This window comes from Leptonychotes weddellii, chromosome 16 (genome assembly GCF_054177405.1).
Source record: "Leptonychotes weddellii isolate Sample4059 chromosome 16, ASM5417740v2, whole genome shotgun sequence".
NCBI classification, from domain to species: domain Eukaryota; kingdom Metazoa; phylum Chordata; class Mammalia; order Carnivora; family Phocidae; genus Leptonychotes; species Leptonychotes weddellii.
In genome coordinates this window covers 24737402-24753917 of record NC_138384.1, presented here as the reverse complement: position 1 = coordinate 24753917, position 16516 = coordinate 24737402, and the positions used below count along the sequence as shown (strand labels likewise).

The following is a 16516-nucleotide window of genomic DNA, read 5'->3' as shown; positions in this document are numbered from 1 at the left end:
GGTTATGAGTTTGAGTCCCCTGTTGGGTGTAGAGATTACTTAAATGAGTAAATAAAAACTACCAAAAAATAGGCTATTTAAGAATACGTACCAAGAAATATGTGGTGCCTGTAAGAAGAAAACTTGTAAACTACTAAAGAATGCAATACGAGACTTGAATAAATGGGTCTGTTCTTAGAAGACTTCTCAGCATTATAAAGGTGGCAATTTTCCCTAAACCCTAATTTTAATTTGGGTCAACCTTTTTTTTTCCCCCTAGAAATAGAAATGCTAATTTAAAAGTTTATGTGATGTAAGGCAAGAAAATTCTGAAAGAGAAGAGTTATGGAGGGCACCCACCTACCACATCTTAAGATATATTAAAATAAATGCTTATGGGGCACCTGGGTGGCTTAGTTGGTTGAGCGTCTGCCTTCAGCTCAGGTCATGATCCCAGGGTCCTGGGATTGAGTCCCACATCGAGCTCCCTGCTCTGCGGGAGGCCTGCTTCTCCCACTCCCTCTGCCTAACACTCCCCCTGCTTGTGCTCTCTCTCTCTTTCTCTCTCTGTCAAATAAATAAGTAAAATCATTAAAAAAAAATAATAAAGTAAAATAAAGGCTTATAGTTTGCTCCCAGTATATGAAAAGAATGACAGAACAGTGGAACAGAATAGAAACCCAGAAATGGAACTAATTACATACAATGAAAATTTAACATATAAAGGCCTTGTGTCAATTCTGCGGTGCAAGATGGACTGTTTGATATTGGGATAAATGGCTAGCTGTCTGGGAAAATATCATGTGTCTCTACCCACATATCCACATCTATAAGTTTTTGCTTTGTACATACAGACTTTCCAGAACAATGTACTTGAACTTATTCCTCAAAAGAGGAAGATGGGGGGGGGGATCAGAAATGGGAGGAGACTCATTGTTGGTTTATATATTTAGTTCATTTTTTTTTTTAAAGATTTTATTTATTTGACAGAGAGAGACACAGCAAGAGAGGGAACACAAGCAGGGGGCGTGGGAGAGGGAGAAGCAGGCTTCCCGCTGAGCAGGGAGCCCAATGTGGGGCTCCATCCCAGGACCCTAGGATCATGACCTGAGCCGAAGGCAGACGCTTAACGCCCCTATTTAGTTTTTTAACCATGTGTAATGATTACCCTTTCACTGAACGAACTTGTTAATATTTCAGATTGAGTCGGCACATTGTCGGTTTGCCCTTTGGAAGCACTAACCTAACCAGCACTTGTATCTTTCTCCTCAGTGACCTGTGCATGGATTGTGCCTTGCAACTGGAGACCTGCCCGTTGTGTCGTAAAGAAATAGTGTCTAGAGTCAGACAGATTTCTCATATTTCATGACACACGTGAAGAGGCATCACGGACTTATTTCTACTCAATTCCAGCCAATGTTGAAGAGAAAAACAAAGGAAAAAAAAAAAAACATCTCTAATCAATTGTGCGCACATTGACACTTATAGCCATGGCCAGATTTTATGCTAAAAATGGTAGTTTGTCAAAGACAAAATTCTCTTAGAATCTAACCCAACTTGCCAGCCCTGAGAAATTCCTTTTAAGGCCAAGGAAAGCTGAATGCTAACAGCTAGGCCTGTGGTCCTTCCATGAAAAACCATAGGAGACCATGCCCTCCCGAGTGCTGAAACCACACCGGAATTCTCCATGTTGGGTGTATTTGATTGTTTAACAGGATGTTTTGTCTCATTCTAAAGTTTTTATTTGGGGCAGAAGTCGTTATGGAGAAGTAAATAACAGCATTTCTGGGTTAAGCATAACTCCCCGTTGGTCAGAGAGACAGTGGTGTGATAAGCGTGGATATTGCACTGCAAGACTTGAATCTATAAACTAGAACCACACAGGTCAATGCTACAAGGAACATGGAGGGCCTGAAAGAACGTGCACAGACTGTGGAAAAAAAACCCAATTTTTTATATTTCCGTGATTCCAAAGAACATTGTAGTTTTTTTTTAACTGCAGAAAACTGGTGGTATTTTCACATTCATGGTGTTTCTATCCAGTTTCAGTACCCGCATTTTCTGAGGAAAAAATGTTTTAACAATGCAGGAGGAATTCTTAAATTAATTGCAATGTTAGACTGGAGAAAATTTGGTATTTAGGGTATTTTTAAGGTACCATCAAATCAGGTTTTTTGTTTTTTGTTAAAAATTATTTTTAATCAGTATTGTTTTTGGAAGTAATATACTTTGAAACTCTTGAACTAACAGTCTCAAAAACTCTTAGAAGACAGTCTGAGAGCGCGTATTCCTATTGTTTTAAATAAATACATGTTTTTGAATAGTAAATTCAATCATGGATTGTTGCCTATGTCTTCATCAAAAGTGTTAATCCCTCTCAGGGTCTCTGGTGAACCTTCAAGAGTTTGGTTTTTTCTCCCAGAAAATTGGAAGGTAGAATTGTAAATTCATAGAACATATTTTATAATGGTGTACCTCAGCAGCTGCCTTTCAATTTATGCCAAGTCCTTACTGAGTTTATACTTGAATAGTAAATATGTCTTCTGAGTTTTACAGTGTCTTAAACTCAATGCACATTTTTTTTTCTTCCTTTCCCACCCTTTCTTGTTTGTAATTCATTAAACTGTCCTATTACAGAGCTGATTTCCTTCCTGGCTGTACTTGTTGGGGTGCTGGATTTTTTTCCATGTCTTTAGCCTTCCGTAAATTCAAATATATATATAAATATATATATGTTCTCTTCTTTAGCTTGTGGTGAATACAGTAATTTGCATTGAAGAAATAAAACATTTGTTGCCTTTTTGACTAAGATTTCACAACTTTCATTGGTGCCTACTGCTAAGGTTCTAAGACCTCATCCTCTCAGTTTTAAGGGCTACTTTCCAGGGTAGGAGAGAGTCAAGTAAAAAGAATTAAGAAGCAAGGGTAATCATTTGTCATTCGCAGATCTTTATTGAGCACCTAATATGTTCTGGGCACTGTGCCTACATGGTATACAAAACAGATCTGTGCATGGAGCTTACGTCTGATAGTGGGTAGAAGACAATAAATTTCTGTTTATTTTAATAAATTGTTAGTGCCTTAAAAGAAAAGATTAAGGTACTATAAGAGAGAACGAGGGGCACTTAATTTAGATGAGTGGAAGTGATGAAGGAGCAGAAGGCTAGCTGAGGACAAAGCAGAAGCTGACACCCTACACCCCCACCCCCCATGTGGTATATGTGACATTCCTCAGGCACTCCTGGCTGCCCTAAAGGAAAAACAAATGGTTAACTGATAGAGATCACAGTCTTGCAGAACAGGAGTCTCCCTCAGTTTACAAATGTCCTAGTGATTTACAAGGAAGAAGCTTTCTTACCAATAGCTTAACTTCCAGAGACCCATAACTCGGTTCCTGAAGCCCTAACATCACCTTCCCCTCCATAAAATTAAGGGAGGCTGAGACAGAAGGAAATGTAAATAAAATTGAATTTCTTCTAAACCTAAAGCCCATTGACAAGTACCTGTGATAGGAGGAATGTAACATTCCTCCAGGAAACTCCCAACTGTCTTCACGTTGGTACCTTATTAGAGGGAAAAACAGCCTTGGCTTGACAATAGCCAGGTCTCCATTATCCTGAGACTCTTCTTTAGCATATGACAGCCCTTCTGAACACCCGCTTTGTCCTCAACTCCCCAGCTTCCAAGTATATAATCAGCCACACCTCACAAACCCAGAGCAGCTCTTTCTGCCCACAGGTCCTGTCCCTGTGCTTTAATAAAATCAACTTTTTGCACCAGAGACGTCTTAATTCTTGGTCGTCGGCTCCGGACCTCACTTATATTCTAAAACTTCATCAGAAGGGGGCAGAAGAAACCTTACTGAAGAAGTAATATTAGTAAAAACTCCAAGGAAAAAGTAGGACGTGGCCAGGCAGAGAGACTGAGGACAAGCTTCTAGGACTACACAGCTATGGGAACACAACATTCTAGGTGAAAGCCTAACTAAGGAGGAAAGCTCAGTAAGCTTCAGGATCTGATGGGAGGCCCCCATAGCTCGTAAGTTAGGAACAGAGAGTAGAACAGTGTGCTCCCGTGTTGGAGAGGTCAGGGGACTGCTCATGAAGTCATGCTGAGGATTTTGTATTTTATCAAAAGTGCAACAGAAAACAAAAGAGTTTAAGCATGGAAGTGCTTTGATAATTTTAAAAGATAGCCCTGGCATCTATATGGAGAATGGAAAAGATTGGGGGGGGGGGTGCAGGACAGAGGACGAGCAAAACATGGAAATAGTCCAGTAGGGAGACTTTGGAGTCCAGCAGAGTGGTGAAGGTGGCCTATAAATTCAGTGGAGAAAAATAGCATTGATAGGTAATCTGTCACAAATCAAAGGAATGCAGGAGCCTATTAGCTTTCTAGAAATCTACCCTTGAATTTTGTTCATAAGTTGTAATCTTGGAACTGGTTCAAAGGGAAAGACCATATAGAAAACTAGGGAATAACAAGCAATGTGGAAGAGAATAAACAGTAGATCAATATTCTGCATTGCATGTAAGCATTTTAAGAGAAATTGAAAGCTAGGCTTTTACTGATGATATATTGTACCACAGAGAAAAAAAATTAAGTTAACGGCATTTCTCCAATGATTTATTGGGTAAATGCTCCCAGGGTTCTAGCAAAAAAAAGTTTTTAATGAATTGCTATCTTTTTGGAATGATTAATAAAGCAAGGTAAAGTTATGGTGCCATTTGCACACCAGGAAACAAGGATTCAATCACAGAAATCAAAACAATTTCATTTGCAGAAAATGACTCTTGCATGAATTTCCAACACCTTGAATATGTATCCAGGAAACAAACCGTCCAACTAAGATCAGCTCTTTCCAAGACTGGCCATTTTTTATTTATTCACTTAAAACAATTGTTTTAAAGGTTTTATTTATTTGAGAGAGCGAGTCAGATCATGAGCTGGGTGGGGGGGAGAAAGAGGGACAAGCAAACTCCGCACTGAGTGCGGAGCCCAACAGGGGGCTCCATCTCACGACCCTGAGATCATGACCTGGGCAGAAATCAGGAGTGGGACGCTTAACCGACTGTGCCATCCAGGTGCCTCCAATTTAATGTGGGAACACCTGGGTGGCTCTGTAGTTTGATTGTCTGGCTCCTGGTTTCGGCTCAGGTCATTATCTCACTGGCTGTGGGATCAAGCCCCCTACCCAGCTCCTCACTCAGTGGGGATTCCGCTTGAAGATTCTCTCCCTCTGCCCCTTCCCCCTCCCAAATAAATAAATCTTTTTTTTGTTTTTAAGATTTTATTTTTTTATTTGACAGAGACACAGAGAGAGAGGGAACACAAGCAGCGGGAATGGGAGAGGGAGAAGCAGGCTTCCTGCAGAGCAGGGAGCCCGATGCGGGGCTTGATCCCAGGACCCCGGGATCATGACCTGAGCCGGAGGCAGACACCCAACGACTGAGCCACCCAGGCGCCCCCCAAATAAATAAATCTTAAAAAAAAATTTTTTTTAATGCTCTACCCACAATCAAAGGATTTAGGACATGATTATTAATGGAAAACATTTAATATCTCCAAGTAAGTTTTAAATTTTTCCTTTAAAGGCCACCATTCTGTCTTGAGCAGAAAAATACCATGTTCTGATTTCTAGGAGTATTGTTTGAGAACTCAGGGATTGGAGCCATATATAAGCATGACGGTTAAACATGCCCTTGGGAATAAGCCTGGACCCAGTTCCAGCTCCCTGATGCCACTTATCACCTGTATGCAAGTACTTCTAAGCCTTTGTTTCTTAATCTGTAAGATCAAGATAACAAAACCTTTAGAAGTTTCTTTTTTTCTCAGAGTTTCAAGTATTTCAAAAAGAGACAATGTGGGGGCCTGGGTGGCTCAGTTGGTTAAGCGACTGCCTTCGGCTCAGGTCATGATCCTGGAGTCCCTGGATCGAGTCCCGCATCGGGCTCCCTGCTCAGCAGGGAGTCTGCTTCTCCCTCTGACCCTCCCCCCTCTCATGTGCTCTCTGTCTCTCTCATTCTCTCTCTCTCAAATAAATAAATAAAATCTTTAAAAAAAAAAAAGAGACAATGTATTTATATAAATGTTTAGCACAGTAACTGGCACATGCCTGAGTAAATGGGTACCTATTATTTATGCCCATTTGTTCTTTTTTTTTAATGACTATTTATTTATTTGACAGAGAGAGACAGCGAGAGAGGGAACACAAGCAGGGGGAGTGGGAAAGGGAGAAGCAGGCTTCCTGCTGAGCAGAGAGCCCGATGCGGGGCTCGATCCCAGGACCCTGGGATCATGACCTGAGCCGAAGGCAGAAGCTTAATGACTGAGCCACCCAGGCGCCCCACCCATTTGTTCCTAAAGCTGGACATGGTGGGGGCGCCTGGGTGGCTCAGTTGGTTAAGTGTGACTTCAGCTTAGGTCATGATCTCAGGGTCCTGGGATCCAGCCCCATGTTGGGCTCCCCACTCAGCGTGGAGTCCGCTTCTCCCTCTAACCCTCCCCCTACTTGTGCTCTGTCTCTCTCAAAAAAATAAATAAAATCTCTTAAAAAAAAAAAAAAAGCCAGACATGGTGAAGTGAATTAAAAATAGCCACAAATTGTTTGACATCCCTCCCATCTATATAAATGAGGTTTATGTACCCTCCCCTAAAATCTGGATGGGCTCTGTGTCTGTCTGACAATAGAATTCAGTGGAAGTGAGACTGTGCCAGTTTCCAGTCCCTAAATGACTGGCAACTTCCACTTCCTGTCTCTTGAAATATTTGCTCTTGGACCCGGCCACCATGGTGTGAGAAAACCCAAGCATCCCTGGGAAGACGTACGGGGAAAGAAACTGAGGAGCCCCCTCCCTGCCAACCACCAGTCCTCTAACAAACATCCACAGCTGAGCTCCCAGCCAAGAGCCAACAATAATTTGCCAGTCATGTGAGTGAGCATGTTGGAAGAAGCTCCTCTAGCCCCATTCCAGCTGCCCCAACTGATGCCAAGTGGAACAGAGACTAGCTGTCCCTACCAAGTCCTGCCTAAATTGCAGATTAGTAAGCACAATAATCGTTGTTTTAAGCCACTAAATTTTGGGGTGGTTTGTAACAGCAATAGATAACCAGAACAGATGAAATCATCAAGTTTCCTACTCCACTCTGATCCCATATATGATTTAGAAGTAGAAAAAGGGTGGGCAAGTTCATTTAGTCCAGAAGAAATAAGTGGTTTATAAAGAAAAATAGGTCATGAGGAAATGCTGAGGTTGCTTTGAGCCGCAAAACCAGCACTTAACTTAAATGTAATTCAGTCTAGTTAATCAGCAAACCTTTATAGATACCTGTCTTCTACTTGGTGCTGACTATAGTACCTCTGAGAACTGATCTCGTTCACCCTGGATATAACAGTGTCTTGGTAACCATTTTTAGTTCCAGAACCCAATGTTACCTATTTTTTTTTTTAATTTTATTTGAGAGCGATCAGCAAGCATGAGTGAGCAGGGGAGGGGCAGAGGGGGAGGGAGAGGACAAGCAGATTACCGGCTCTATCCAATGACCCGGAGATCACCACCTGAGCCAAAAACAGAGTGGATTGCCCAACCAACCAACTGAGCCACCCAGACACCCCTTCACTATTTTATATCCATTCAAAATGTCAGTTCATTCAGGCTGGCCATCTGACCCTCAGATCAAACCTAAGCCAGACCTTAAATCACTCTAGACATGTACCACACATCTGGCCCAAGGGTATAATGCAACCAAAGACACATAACGCCTAGTGGTCCAATCAAGAGAAATCAGCTCTAGGGAATCCTTTTGCAAAATTTGGCAGTTTGGGAGAGGAGTTTTCCTGGAACAAAGTTACCCGATTTCTGATTACGTTGATTCAGTGATTGTCAACTTTTATCTTGCCTAATTAGCCAAGGAACTAATATATGCCAAATAATGTTTATGATGTGAACATTATCCTTTTGTGTGACTATTATCTTTATGATGTAAATTACAAGACGTCTACCTCTTGCGGTGGGCTTTCTTTCCGCAAAAGGGAGTAACTGTCTTGAGAATCAGAGTCTGCATTATCTGATTCAAAAGCTAAGGGATTGGCTCCCAAGAAATCTGCAGTTTACAGTGCTCTTAAAACCCACTTTAAACGATTTAATCTTCTTTTTAAAAAGATATTTATTTTAGAGAGACCACAAGGGATTGGGGCAGAGAGATATGGAGAGAATCTCAAGCTGACTCCACGCTGAGTGCGGAGTCCCACGCAAGGATGAATCGCAGGATCCTGAGATCATGACCTGAGCGGAAATCAAAGAGTCCCACCTCAAGGACTGAGCCACCCAGGCGCCCCCTATTTAATCTTCTTAAATCCTGCAATTTATTCCCAAATTGCAAGTGAAGAAATTGAGGCTCTTCGCTTCCATTCCTTCCTCCATAAAATGGGGGCAATGGGAGATTTAACCGCCACAAAGCGAGAGAACACTCCCGTAACCCCAAGCAAGCGTCCCATTGAGTCTCCAAAGGCTTCCCCTAGCGCCTCAATCCCTTTCCCTCACTTCCTCGCCCCATCTTTGCCCCACCCCCGGCGTCAAGCAGCGCGGACCTGTGATTGGCTCTCGGGAAGCGCGAGGCGGCAGAAGGGGTTTGGTGGCCGTGGTGACGGGAGGCGGGGCGCGGGGCCGGGCTGTGGGTAACTGACGCCCGGACCCCACAGCGCCAGCGGCGCGCACTGAGAGGCCTGGCCGGCTGTGGGGGGGCCCCGCAGGCGCGTAGCCGCTGCCGGGGAGCCTGAGGCCGGGCCTCGCACGCAGGGCCTACCCGGCTGCGCCGTGAGCGGCCGCGGCGTCGGCGGCGAGGCCTCCTAGATGCGCGTGGGGGCTCTACGGAGCAGAGCGGAGGCTGGGCCCGGGCCGCGAGCAGGGTAGGAGGCCGACCGGCCCGCTCGCCCCGCGGTGGATGCGGCGGCGGCGGCGGCGATGGACGCCCCAGAGGAAGAGAGCTTCGCGCTGGCCTTGTAAGTGACGCCGCCCGGCAGTGCCGGCGCTCGCCTGGGCCTCCGCCCTGTGAAACGGTGTCCTGGAGGGGGGAGATGGGGGTGAGGGACCGCCAAGGCTCCGCCCCAGTTCCCGCCGCCGATTGCGCGGCCGCAGCGACCGCCGGGTTCAGGCCGGGAGGACGGGAGTGCGGGGAGAGTGTCACGCGATGAGCAACGCCTCCATCACAATCCTCCCGCCCCGACCCTTAGTCGTCAGCAAAACCTGGCAGCTTTGAGCTGCCGAGGCCGACCACGGGTCAGAGGACCTTCCACCGCCACCACTTCCACCATCAACTCCTTCGGGGACTCCTGATCCGATTGCCCCCCAGGCCAGTATCTCGCTGGCGCCAGGTTCACGCTCACAAGCCGATAGGTGTGGGGTGATAGCGAAGATGCGGTGAGTAAACCTGAAGGACAAACATGCGAGGAACCTTAAGATGTGCCCTGCGAGCCGTTGCTCCCCTTTATTTGTCCCTTTTGTGGCTCCTTGTGTCCTAACAGGTTTTCTGAAAATGGAGCCATTCAACTTCGATGTCACAAATGTGTCAAGTGGGTTTTCCTGTTCGGAATTGCTACATTAGGCAATAATCAGTCTTAATTCGTTGAAGCTGGGTGATGGAAAGTTCACTTTGCTGTTCTTTTTTAGGCATGTTTGAAAATGTCCCTGATACACTTTTTTAAGCGAATTCTTTGAAACAGCACCTAATCCAGTTCTATTTTTCAGCTCTTCCGCCTCTGATGCAGAATTTGATGCTGTGGTTGGATATTTAGAGGACATTATCATGGGTAAGCTTCCTTGAGCCTCAGTCTTACCTGTGCTCTAAATTTAGTTCTTAGACCCTTGCGGTTTGGAGAGTTAATATTGAGAGAAAACAGCAAGCTGAATATAAATTTTAATGTAGCACAGAATAATAATAAGTAAGCCTTACTGTGATTTTAGAGGCAAACATCCCCCATGGTTTTAACAACTAATAACCATAGCTTCAGGTCCTGGGAGGGACTTATTCAGGTAATGGGGCCCTAGACTTCAGGAGCCTCTTGGCAAAACTTCAGGAGCGACTGACCTACTTTATTTCAGAGAGTAAGAGGAATTCCATTTTTCAGTTTTGAGCTTTAACGTTTTCATGACATGAACCACAGCGTAATACCATAGCCATAGCACACGTGTCCATGAAGAAAGTAAGTGCCATACTTCAGCTGGTTCTGTATTTTCCTGGGTTCTGAGTTCCTCTTTGTGCATTCATTTTGGTGCATACAGACCTGCTAAGTATAATAAGCAGTAACAGACACCCAAGGTTTAAGACAAATAACATGGGAGTGAAAAACTTTGAGAAAACTTTTTTTTCTTTAAATGAGGCAAAAAAAGGGACTCCGTTATTTTGGTGGTATTTCATAATCTGTGTTTCGTAGTCTAGTCTAGTCTGAAAATTACTGACCCAAGCTTTTGTATCTTCAGGTCCCAAAAAGGTTCACACCCTTAACACCTAAATACAGAGGTTTCACCAGTAAGCCCTTGTCCTGTGTGAATCTGAGGGCTTCTGGGGAATCCTCAGGAATACTTTTGAGTTCCTCCATCCATTTGGGCACCCTGTGTGCCGTGGGAAAAGGAGCCTTTTTAAAGCTCAGGGTATTTATCCTAAAGGCTAGGTCACTTGTGAAGCTTTCCTTTTACTTTCAGAATATTCTCTTCACTTGTTAAAATTACTTATTCTTTCACATTTAGGTGTTTGCTATAAGCTAATCTCTATACGAATCCTCTGAATTCCACCTGGCAATCCTTTATGATAGGTACTCTATCATCCTCATTCGCTAGTTGACAGAAGTGGGGCTTAGAGATACTAGGAAATGTCCCCAGGGTCACACAATTTAAGTGACTGAGCTAGGATCGGAGCCCATATGCTTAATCACTACACTGTTTCCACCATAGCTGCTGAAATCCTATTAAAAGAGAACCATCCTGGGGTGCCTGGGTGGCTCAGTCGGTTAAGCATCTGCCTTCAGCTCAGGTCATGATCCCAGGGTCCTGGGGCTGAGCCCCGCATCAGGCTCCCTGCTCAGCGGGGAGTCTGCTTCTCCCTCTCCCTCTGCCCCGCCCTTCCACTCAAGCTCTTCTCTCACTCGTTCTCTGTCTCTCAAAAAAATAAAATCTTTAAAAAAGAGAGAGAGAGAGAACCATCCCATTCCTTTGTGGAAAAGGAATGTAAAGGAGTTCCCAAGCCACCGTTTGGGTGCGTTTAAAATGGACCAAAGGATGATGGTAATGGTTGCACAACAACGGAGATGTACTTAATGTCACCAAACCACACTCCAAAATGGTTAAAATGGTGAATTTTATGTGATTAAAAATATCAGCATTTGTTATTAATAAAAAGACTGGATTGGGCTCTTTGAATGTCAGTGTCCTATTGAACACTTCCTTAAAACATCTTTAGTTTTCCCTCTCCTAGAGACCGGCCACTGAGAAAGCAGTTGAGCTGGCGCAGAATTCCTGCCTGCTTATCAGTCAGAATGGTTTTTAGTCTCTACTGAAAAGCATAAAATTTCCCTATTGTGGTTCAGATGCCGAGTTCCAGTTATTACAGAGAAATTTCATGGACAAGTACTATCAGGAGTTTGAAGACACAGAAGAGAATAAACTCACCTACACGCCTATTTTTAACGAATACGTAAGTGGTTTTGTTTCTCTCCCCGGAGATTAAGATTTAAATTCACATTTTGTGAATTTAAAACCAAAAGATGTTGACGTTTGCTGCACTTTTAGAAGCTGCCACCAATACCTGCCAGGAGTTGTTTAGAATCCGGTCTAGTTTTCACCTCCCATTGCTTTCCTCTGCAGTGTTTGGTGATTTTTGTCCAACTTCTGTTTTAAAAAATGGCTTATAGTCCTGTTTTCAGTTATAATCAGTTATAATATATGGGTTCACAATACCTTGCATTCATATGCTTTGACCTTTGGACTTGCACACACTACAGTTTACCCTCAAACAATGTGAGGAGGGGCACCTGGGTGGCTCGGTCGTTGGGCCTCTGCCTGCTTCTCCCTCTCCCACTCCCCCTGCTTGTGTTCCCTCTCTCGCTATGTCTCTGTCAAATAAATAAATAAAATCTTTAAAAAAAAAAAAAATGTGGGGACTAGGGGTCCCAATGCCTGTGCAGTCCAAAGTCCCTGTATAACTTCTTACTCCTCAAAAATGTAACTACTAATAGCCTATTGTTGACTGGAAGCCTTACCAATAACGGAAATAATTGATAAACACGTATTTTGTAGAGATATCCTATACTGTGTTCTTATAATAAAGGAAGCTAGAGAAAAGAAAATGTTATTAAAATCATAAAGAAAATACAATTAAAGTCCTGTATTGTATTTGTCAAAAAAAAAAACAAAAAACCCCACATATATGTGGAACCACGCCGTTCAAACCCTTATCGTTCAAGGGGCAACTGTATTTTTTTCTACTACATGTCCAGTTAGGTACTGCATGACTGTTAGGCAGAAGTGAAAACCAAGACCGAGATCATTAATTAGTTGGTGGGGAGACCAAGACTAGAACCCAGGAGCCTCAACTCTGGACCCTCAGGTTTTTCCATTGTGCTGAGGCCTCAAGTAACCTCCTGGAACGATCTCGTCTGTCTGAGCAAAGGTTTGATCCTCCCCACTTTCTTAACCTTAGAAACATGGCGGACTCGACGGTTTTCTCCAGAGGGGCCTCCGCTTATAAGGAAACCGATTACCTGCAACAATATGCTTCTTTGTACGTTCTTTTTACAGATTCCATCTACCCAAGAAAAAAGGTCCTACTTACTCCATTCCTGGCTTCCTGTCACGGGGCGGGGCGGGGCGGGGGGGGGCGCCCTGCTGTCCGCTGCCTCCACCTACGGCGGCGCGTTCGTCTTGTCGCAGGGCAGTTCCCTGCGCAGCCGCTGTCCCGCGTGGGCCAGGGCGCATGCTCACTGAGGACGGGCGCTGCATTGTGGTTCTATGGTATCCGCAGCGCTCAGCGTGGAGCCTGGCACATAGAATAGGCTCTTAGAAAATGGTTGCAAAGGGCTAGAGGCCAGGCTTTCTGGAAAGCAGCCTTGTTTTCCTAAAACCAAGATCCTTTCCACCGTGACAGATTTCTTTGGTAGAAAAGTATATTGAAGAACAGCTGTTGGAGCGGATTCCTGGATTTAACATGGCAGCTTTCACCACAACTTTACAGTGAGTTGAGCTTGACTCCGTGTTTTTTTCTCCCCCTTCCTCCTCCTCCACTCTGAAAAAAGATCCTCCTTTTTCTTCATTGCATGAACGTGAAGGTTAGAGCACTTGGTGGTCAGGTCCTGGGGTGGGAGGCCCTCAAAAACCCTCTAGTGGGATCTTGAAGAGACAGAATCGGTTTCAGTCTTTGATGAAACAGCCATCCTTTTCTTTTGCAGGCACCATAAAGATGAAGTGGCTGGTGACATATTTGACATGCTGCTCACGTTTACAGATTTTCTGGCTTTTAAAGAAATGTTTCTGGACTACAGAGCAGTAAGTCACCCTTGCTCACTTTGTCAGCCACATCGGACCACTGAGCAAATTCCAAGTAGACCTGTCAAGCACAGACCAGCTGCCAGGTTTCTCCCCACGACTGGCCAGTGTCAGTCTGGTAGCTAGCAAGGTGTCAGGAGCATAGCTGCTTTCCCCCATCAGGGGCCCAGTACCCTTATTGAGGGACTGCATGCTTAGGTTTTGTCACAACAGGTCCCAGTTACCTCTTATACACCCTAAATAATCAAAAGGACAAAACCGAAAAGCAGGTCTCATTGCCTTGCCTCTCTCATAATGCAGGCTCTTAATAGGAAAAAATATATTTCAGTGAAGAGAGGGAACACTTTTTAAAGAATGACGGGGCCAGTGCTGAACAAGAATGCAAAATAACTTCCTTCCCTCTCCAGTCTGCTCCCCTGTGGCCCACCCTCCCAGCCCAGCACCTCCTAACCCCATGCCAGAGACAGGGTTCTGAGCTAGAAAGGACTTTTTTTCCCCCTCCTATTCCTTGCCTCTTAGGATTGTTTTTTTTCTCACGCAGGAAAAAGAAGGCCGGGGACTGGACTTAAGCAGTGGTTTAGTGGTGACTTCATTGTGCAAATCATCTTCTGTGCCAGCTTCCCAGAATGACCTGCGGCCCTAGGTCCCACCACCAGGCAATGCAATCTTTCTGGACATTGCCAGCCAATAGACTGGAAGAGGCTCTGGCAATGTGACAGAATACATGTTGGAAAGACTGCCTATTCTGCAACTCCTTATTAATGTTAAGTATTGATGGGTTAGAAGACAATTGTCTGAACCTCCTGAGACCCTGAAGCACCTTCTCATGTTCAGTAATCCTAGCACTCCTCCCCAAGCACACCCCTCTCAGGCCTCTGCGTCAGGCTCCGCCAGAGCAAGCCCAAGGCCAGCATTGCCCCTTCCCCAGCATACCTGTTGGTAGGTCAGCAGCATTTGGAAGAACCCACCATCTCCAGCCCTCTTTGGCCCAGCAGGCTCTGCATGTCCTCCAGGCTTTTTGTGTGCTCACACAGCCCTCTGTATTCATCTCTCTCAGACTTGCAGCCTCAATGGGCTTTTTGCCTGTGGGGTAATGTGTCTCTAGGCTGTTAGTCAAGCCAGCTGCCCGCCCAGCTGAGCTTTCTGCATCTCATCCCATTCCAGCTAGTTAGAATCAACTGAGAGATGTCCCTTGCCTGAAGCTACACGTGAAAATAATTTCCTTGTCTTATTTTGCAGTCCTTGCATCACTGTCTTCTGCTGGTCCTGATGTGGTCTGTTTCTAGAATTCTCTTAAGCATTTTTAGAAAAATATTTTTATAGAAAAATACTCAGGCTAACCTAGTGGATATAATCTTGGAGCTTCCATGATTACCCACTTAAAGATCAAAGTATTATATGCTGTGTGCTTTTTAGCTGTTAGTGCTATGAAAGCAAAAATGCTTTCTACGTTGGCCTTCCTGGTTTACTGGGTGCCAACAAGTGTGTGCTTATGCTGGAAGTAGGCTCAAAGGTCTCCCTTTCCTGCAGCATGTTAAGTGTTTGTACAGGTTTGCTAAAACCCTTTCTGTATAAATCAGTTAGGTTTTCTGTTGGGTTAGGGTCTCTGTAGTTCCTTCCTCCTATCAAAATCTCCCTACCAAGATGGTGTTCCACTGAGCTAGTTCAGCATGAGTTAGGAGAGAGCAGACAGCTTTACTGGTCACCTGTATGCTTTGATTTAGCACAGTATTTCATAGAAATTACTGACCAGAAAACACGGATGTCCCATCTCTAGAAAGAAAGAACATGGTATTTCAATTCCCAGTGTGTACCCTCTATTGTTTTTAAGTAAAAATGAGACTCTATACTGATTTCAGTCACCTGTTCTGGTTTTAAAGTATGAGCTATATAGACTGTGTTTTTCTGTACTGATGTATGGCGCTTATTAAATACTTTTGTACCATGAGTAAACCTGGAGGTGCGTTGCAAGAACTGTGATTCTTCACAGGGTCTTCCCTTCTTTACTGTCGTGGCTGCCATTGGGTCACTGCTACTCTGGTCTTTCACCCCTTTCAAGCCGAAGACTTGCCAGCTTTTTCAAATGCTGCCTCTCCTGGCCTTGCTTTCCCTTCTTGCCCTTTTGATAAAGAGGCCTGCGCACTGTAGGCCCAGCATGTTCGAAGTACTTGAAGACCTGTTGGTCGGTCTGCCTGGTGGGAAAAGGCCATGGATGTCGACAAGTCCAAAGAATCACTTATGAAAAACGAAAACAGAGGCAAATGGTTCTTTTCCACTCAGAGGGAAAAAAAAGCAGGAAGCCTGCTGTAGCTAAATATTAGCAGATAGGCTTTCTGATTTCTTATAAAACAAACTAGTGGGGCGCCTGGGTGGCTCAGTTGATTAAGCGTCTGCTTTCGGCTCAGGTCATGATCCCAGGGGTCCCAGGATTGAGCCTGCATCGGGCTCCCTGCATCGGGCTCCCTGCTCAGCAGGGAGTCTGCTTCTCCCTCTCCCCCTGCTCATGCTTGCATTCGCTCTGCAATAAAATCTTTAAAAAACCCAAAAAACAAAAAAACCACGAACTAGAAGCCTGTCTCTGTCCACACAGGAACTTCTGTTCTCGTGTGTCACCTCTGAGGGGCTCAGGGCTGGTGGGGCCTCCTCACCCGTGGAAAGCAATATTCACCTGAACTGCGGGGTCAAAGGATCGGGGAGGCACGGGCCTGAACCAAAAGGGAGGAGTCTGAGCACACTGATATCTGCAAGGGAGTAGTAGACTGTTGTAGCAGGTCAGGAACATTGAAGACTTCCTTACGATTTTGTGTCCTCTTTAGCCTCAAAAGAAAATGGGTCAATCCTTAAGACTGAACTCTCTTCTCTGGTTGAATCCTGGAACAACTAGAAACTGATCAAATTCTGAGACACTTGAGAATAAAAAGGGCTGCTGTTTGTGTTTCCAACAGGCAGAACTGGACCTGTCCGGGGCTGACTGGGACGTGGGTGTCTGGCCACACCCCCAA

General features: G+C 44.7%; 2 protein-coding genes and 1 long non-coding RNA gene across 9 annotated transcripts in view; 2 read left to right on the top strand and 1 right to left on the bottom strand.

Annotated features, from left to right (window-relative positions):
• The window catches only part of RSPRY1 (ring finger and SPRY domain containing 1), a 43158-nt gene extending 40370 nt beyond the window's left edge, over nucleotides 1-2788 (top strand). For all 6 annotated transcript variants that reach the window (XM_081806540.1, XM_081806541.1, XM_081806543.1 and 3 more), the window contains one exon: nucleotides 1252-2788. In XM_081806540.1, coding sequence (XP_081662666.1) covers nucleotides 1252-1348 — 97 coding nt within the window. In that variant the 3' untranslated portion in view covers nucleotides 1349-2788. The remainder of the gene's footprint in view (nucleotides 1-1251) is intronic.
• Nucleotides 2789-8120: 5332 nt separating this feature from the next.
• Nucleotides 8121-8674, bottom strand: LOC145717550 (uncharacterized). Its single transcript, XR_014140853.1, has 2 exons — nucleotides 8570-8674; nucleotides 8121-8264 (listed from the first exon to the last, which is right to left on the bottom strand). It is a non-coding gene; the product is annotated as an uncharacterized LOC145717550 (long non-coding RNA).
• Nucleotides 8675-8702: 28 nt separating this feature from the next.
• Nucleotides 8703-15467, top strand: ARL2BP (ARF like GTPase 2 binding protein). Of its 2 annotated transcripts, XM_081806537.1 has the most exons (7): nucleotides 8703-8980; nucleotides 9212-9398; nucleotides 9726-9787; nucleotides 11561-11667; nucleotides 13117-13202; nucleotides 13418-13514; nucleotides 14056-15467. In XM_081806537.1, exons 2-7 carry the CDS (start codon nucleotides 9394-9396, stop codon nucleotides 14155-14157), a joined length of 459 nt encoding a protein of 152 aa, XP_081662663.1. In that variant the 5' UTR covers nucleotides 8703-8980; nucleotides 9212-9393; the 3' UTR covers nucleotides 14158-15467. The 2 variants fall into 2 exon arrangements, with proteins under 2 accessions (XP_081662663.1, XP_006748630.1); XM_006748567.3 differs by lacking the exon at nucleotides 9212-9398 and having other exon boundaries at nucleotides 8707-8980.
• The last annotated feature ends 1049 nt before the right edge of the window (nucleotides 15468-16516 follow it).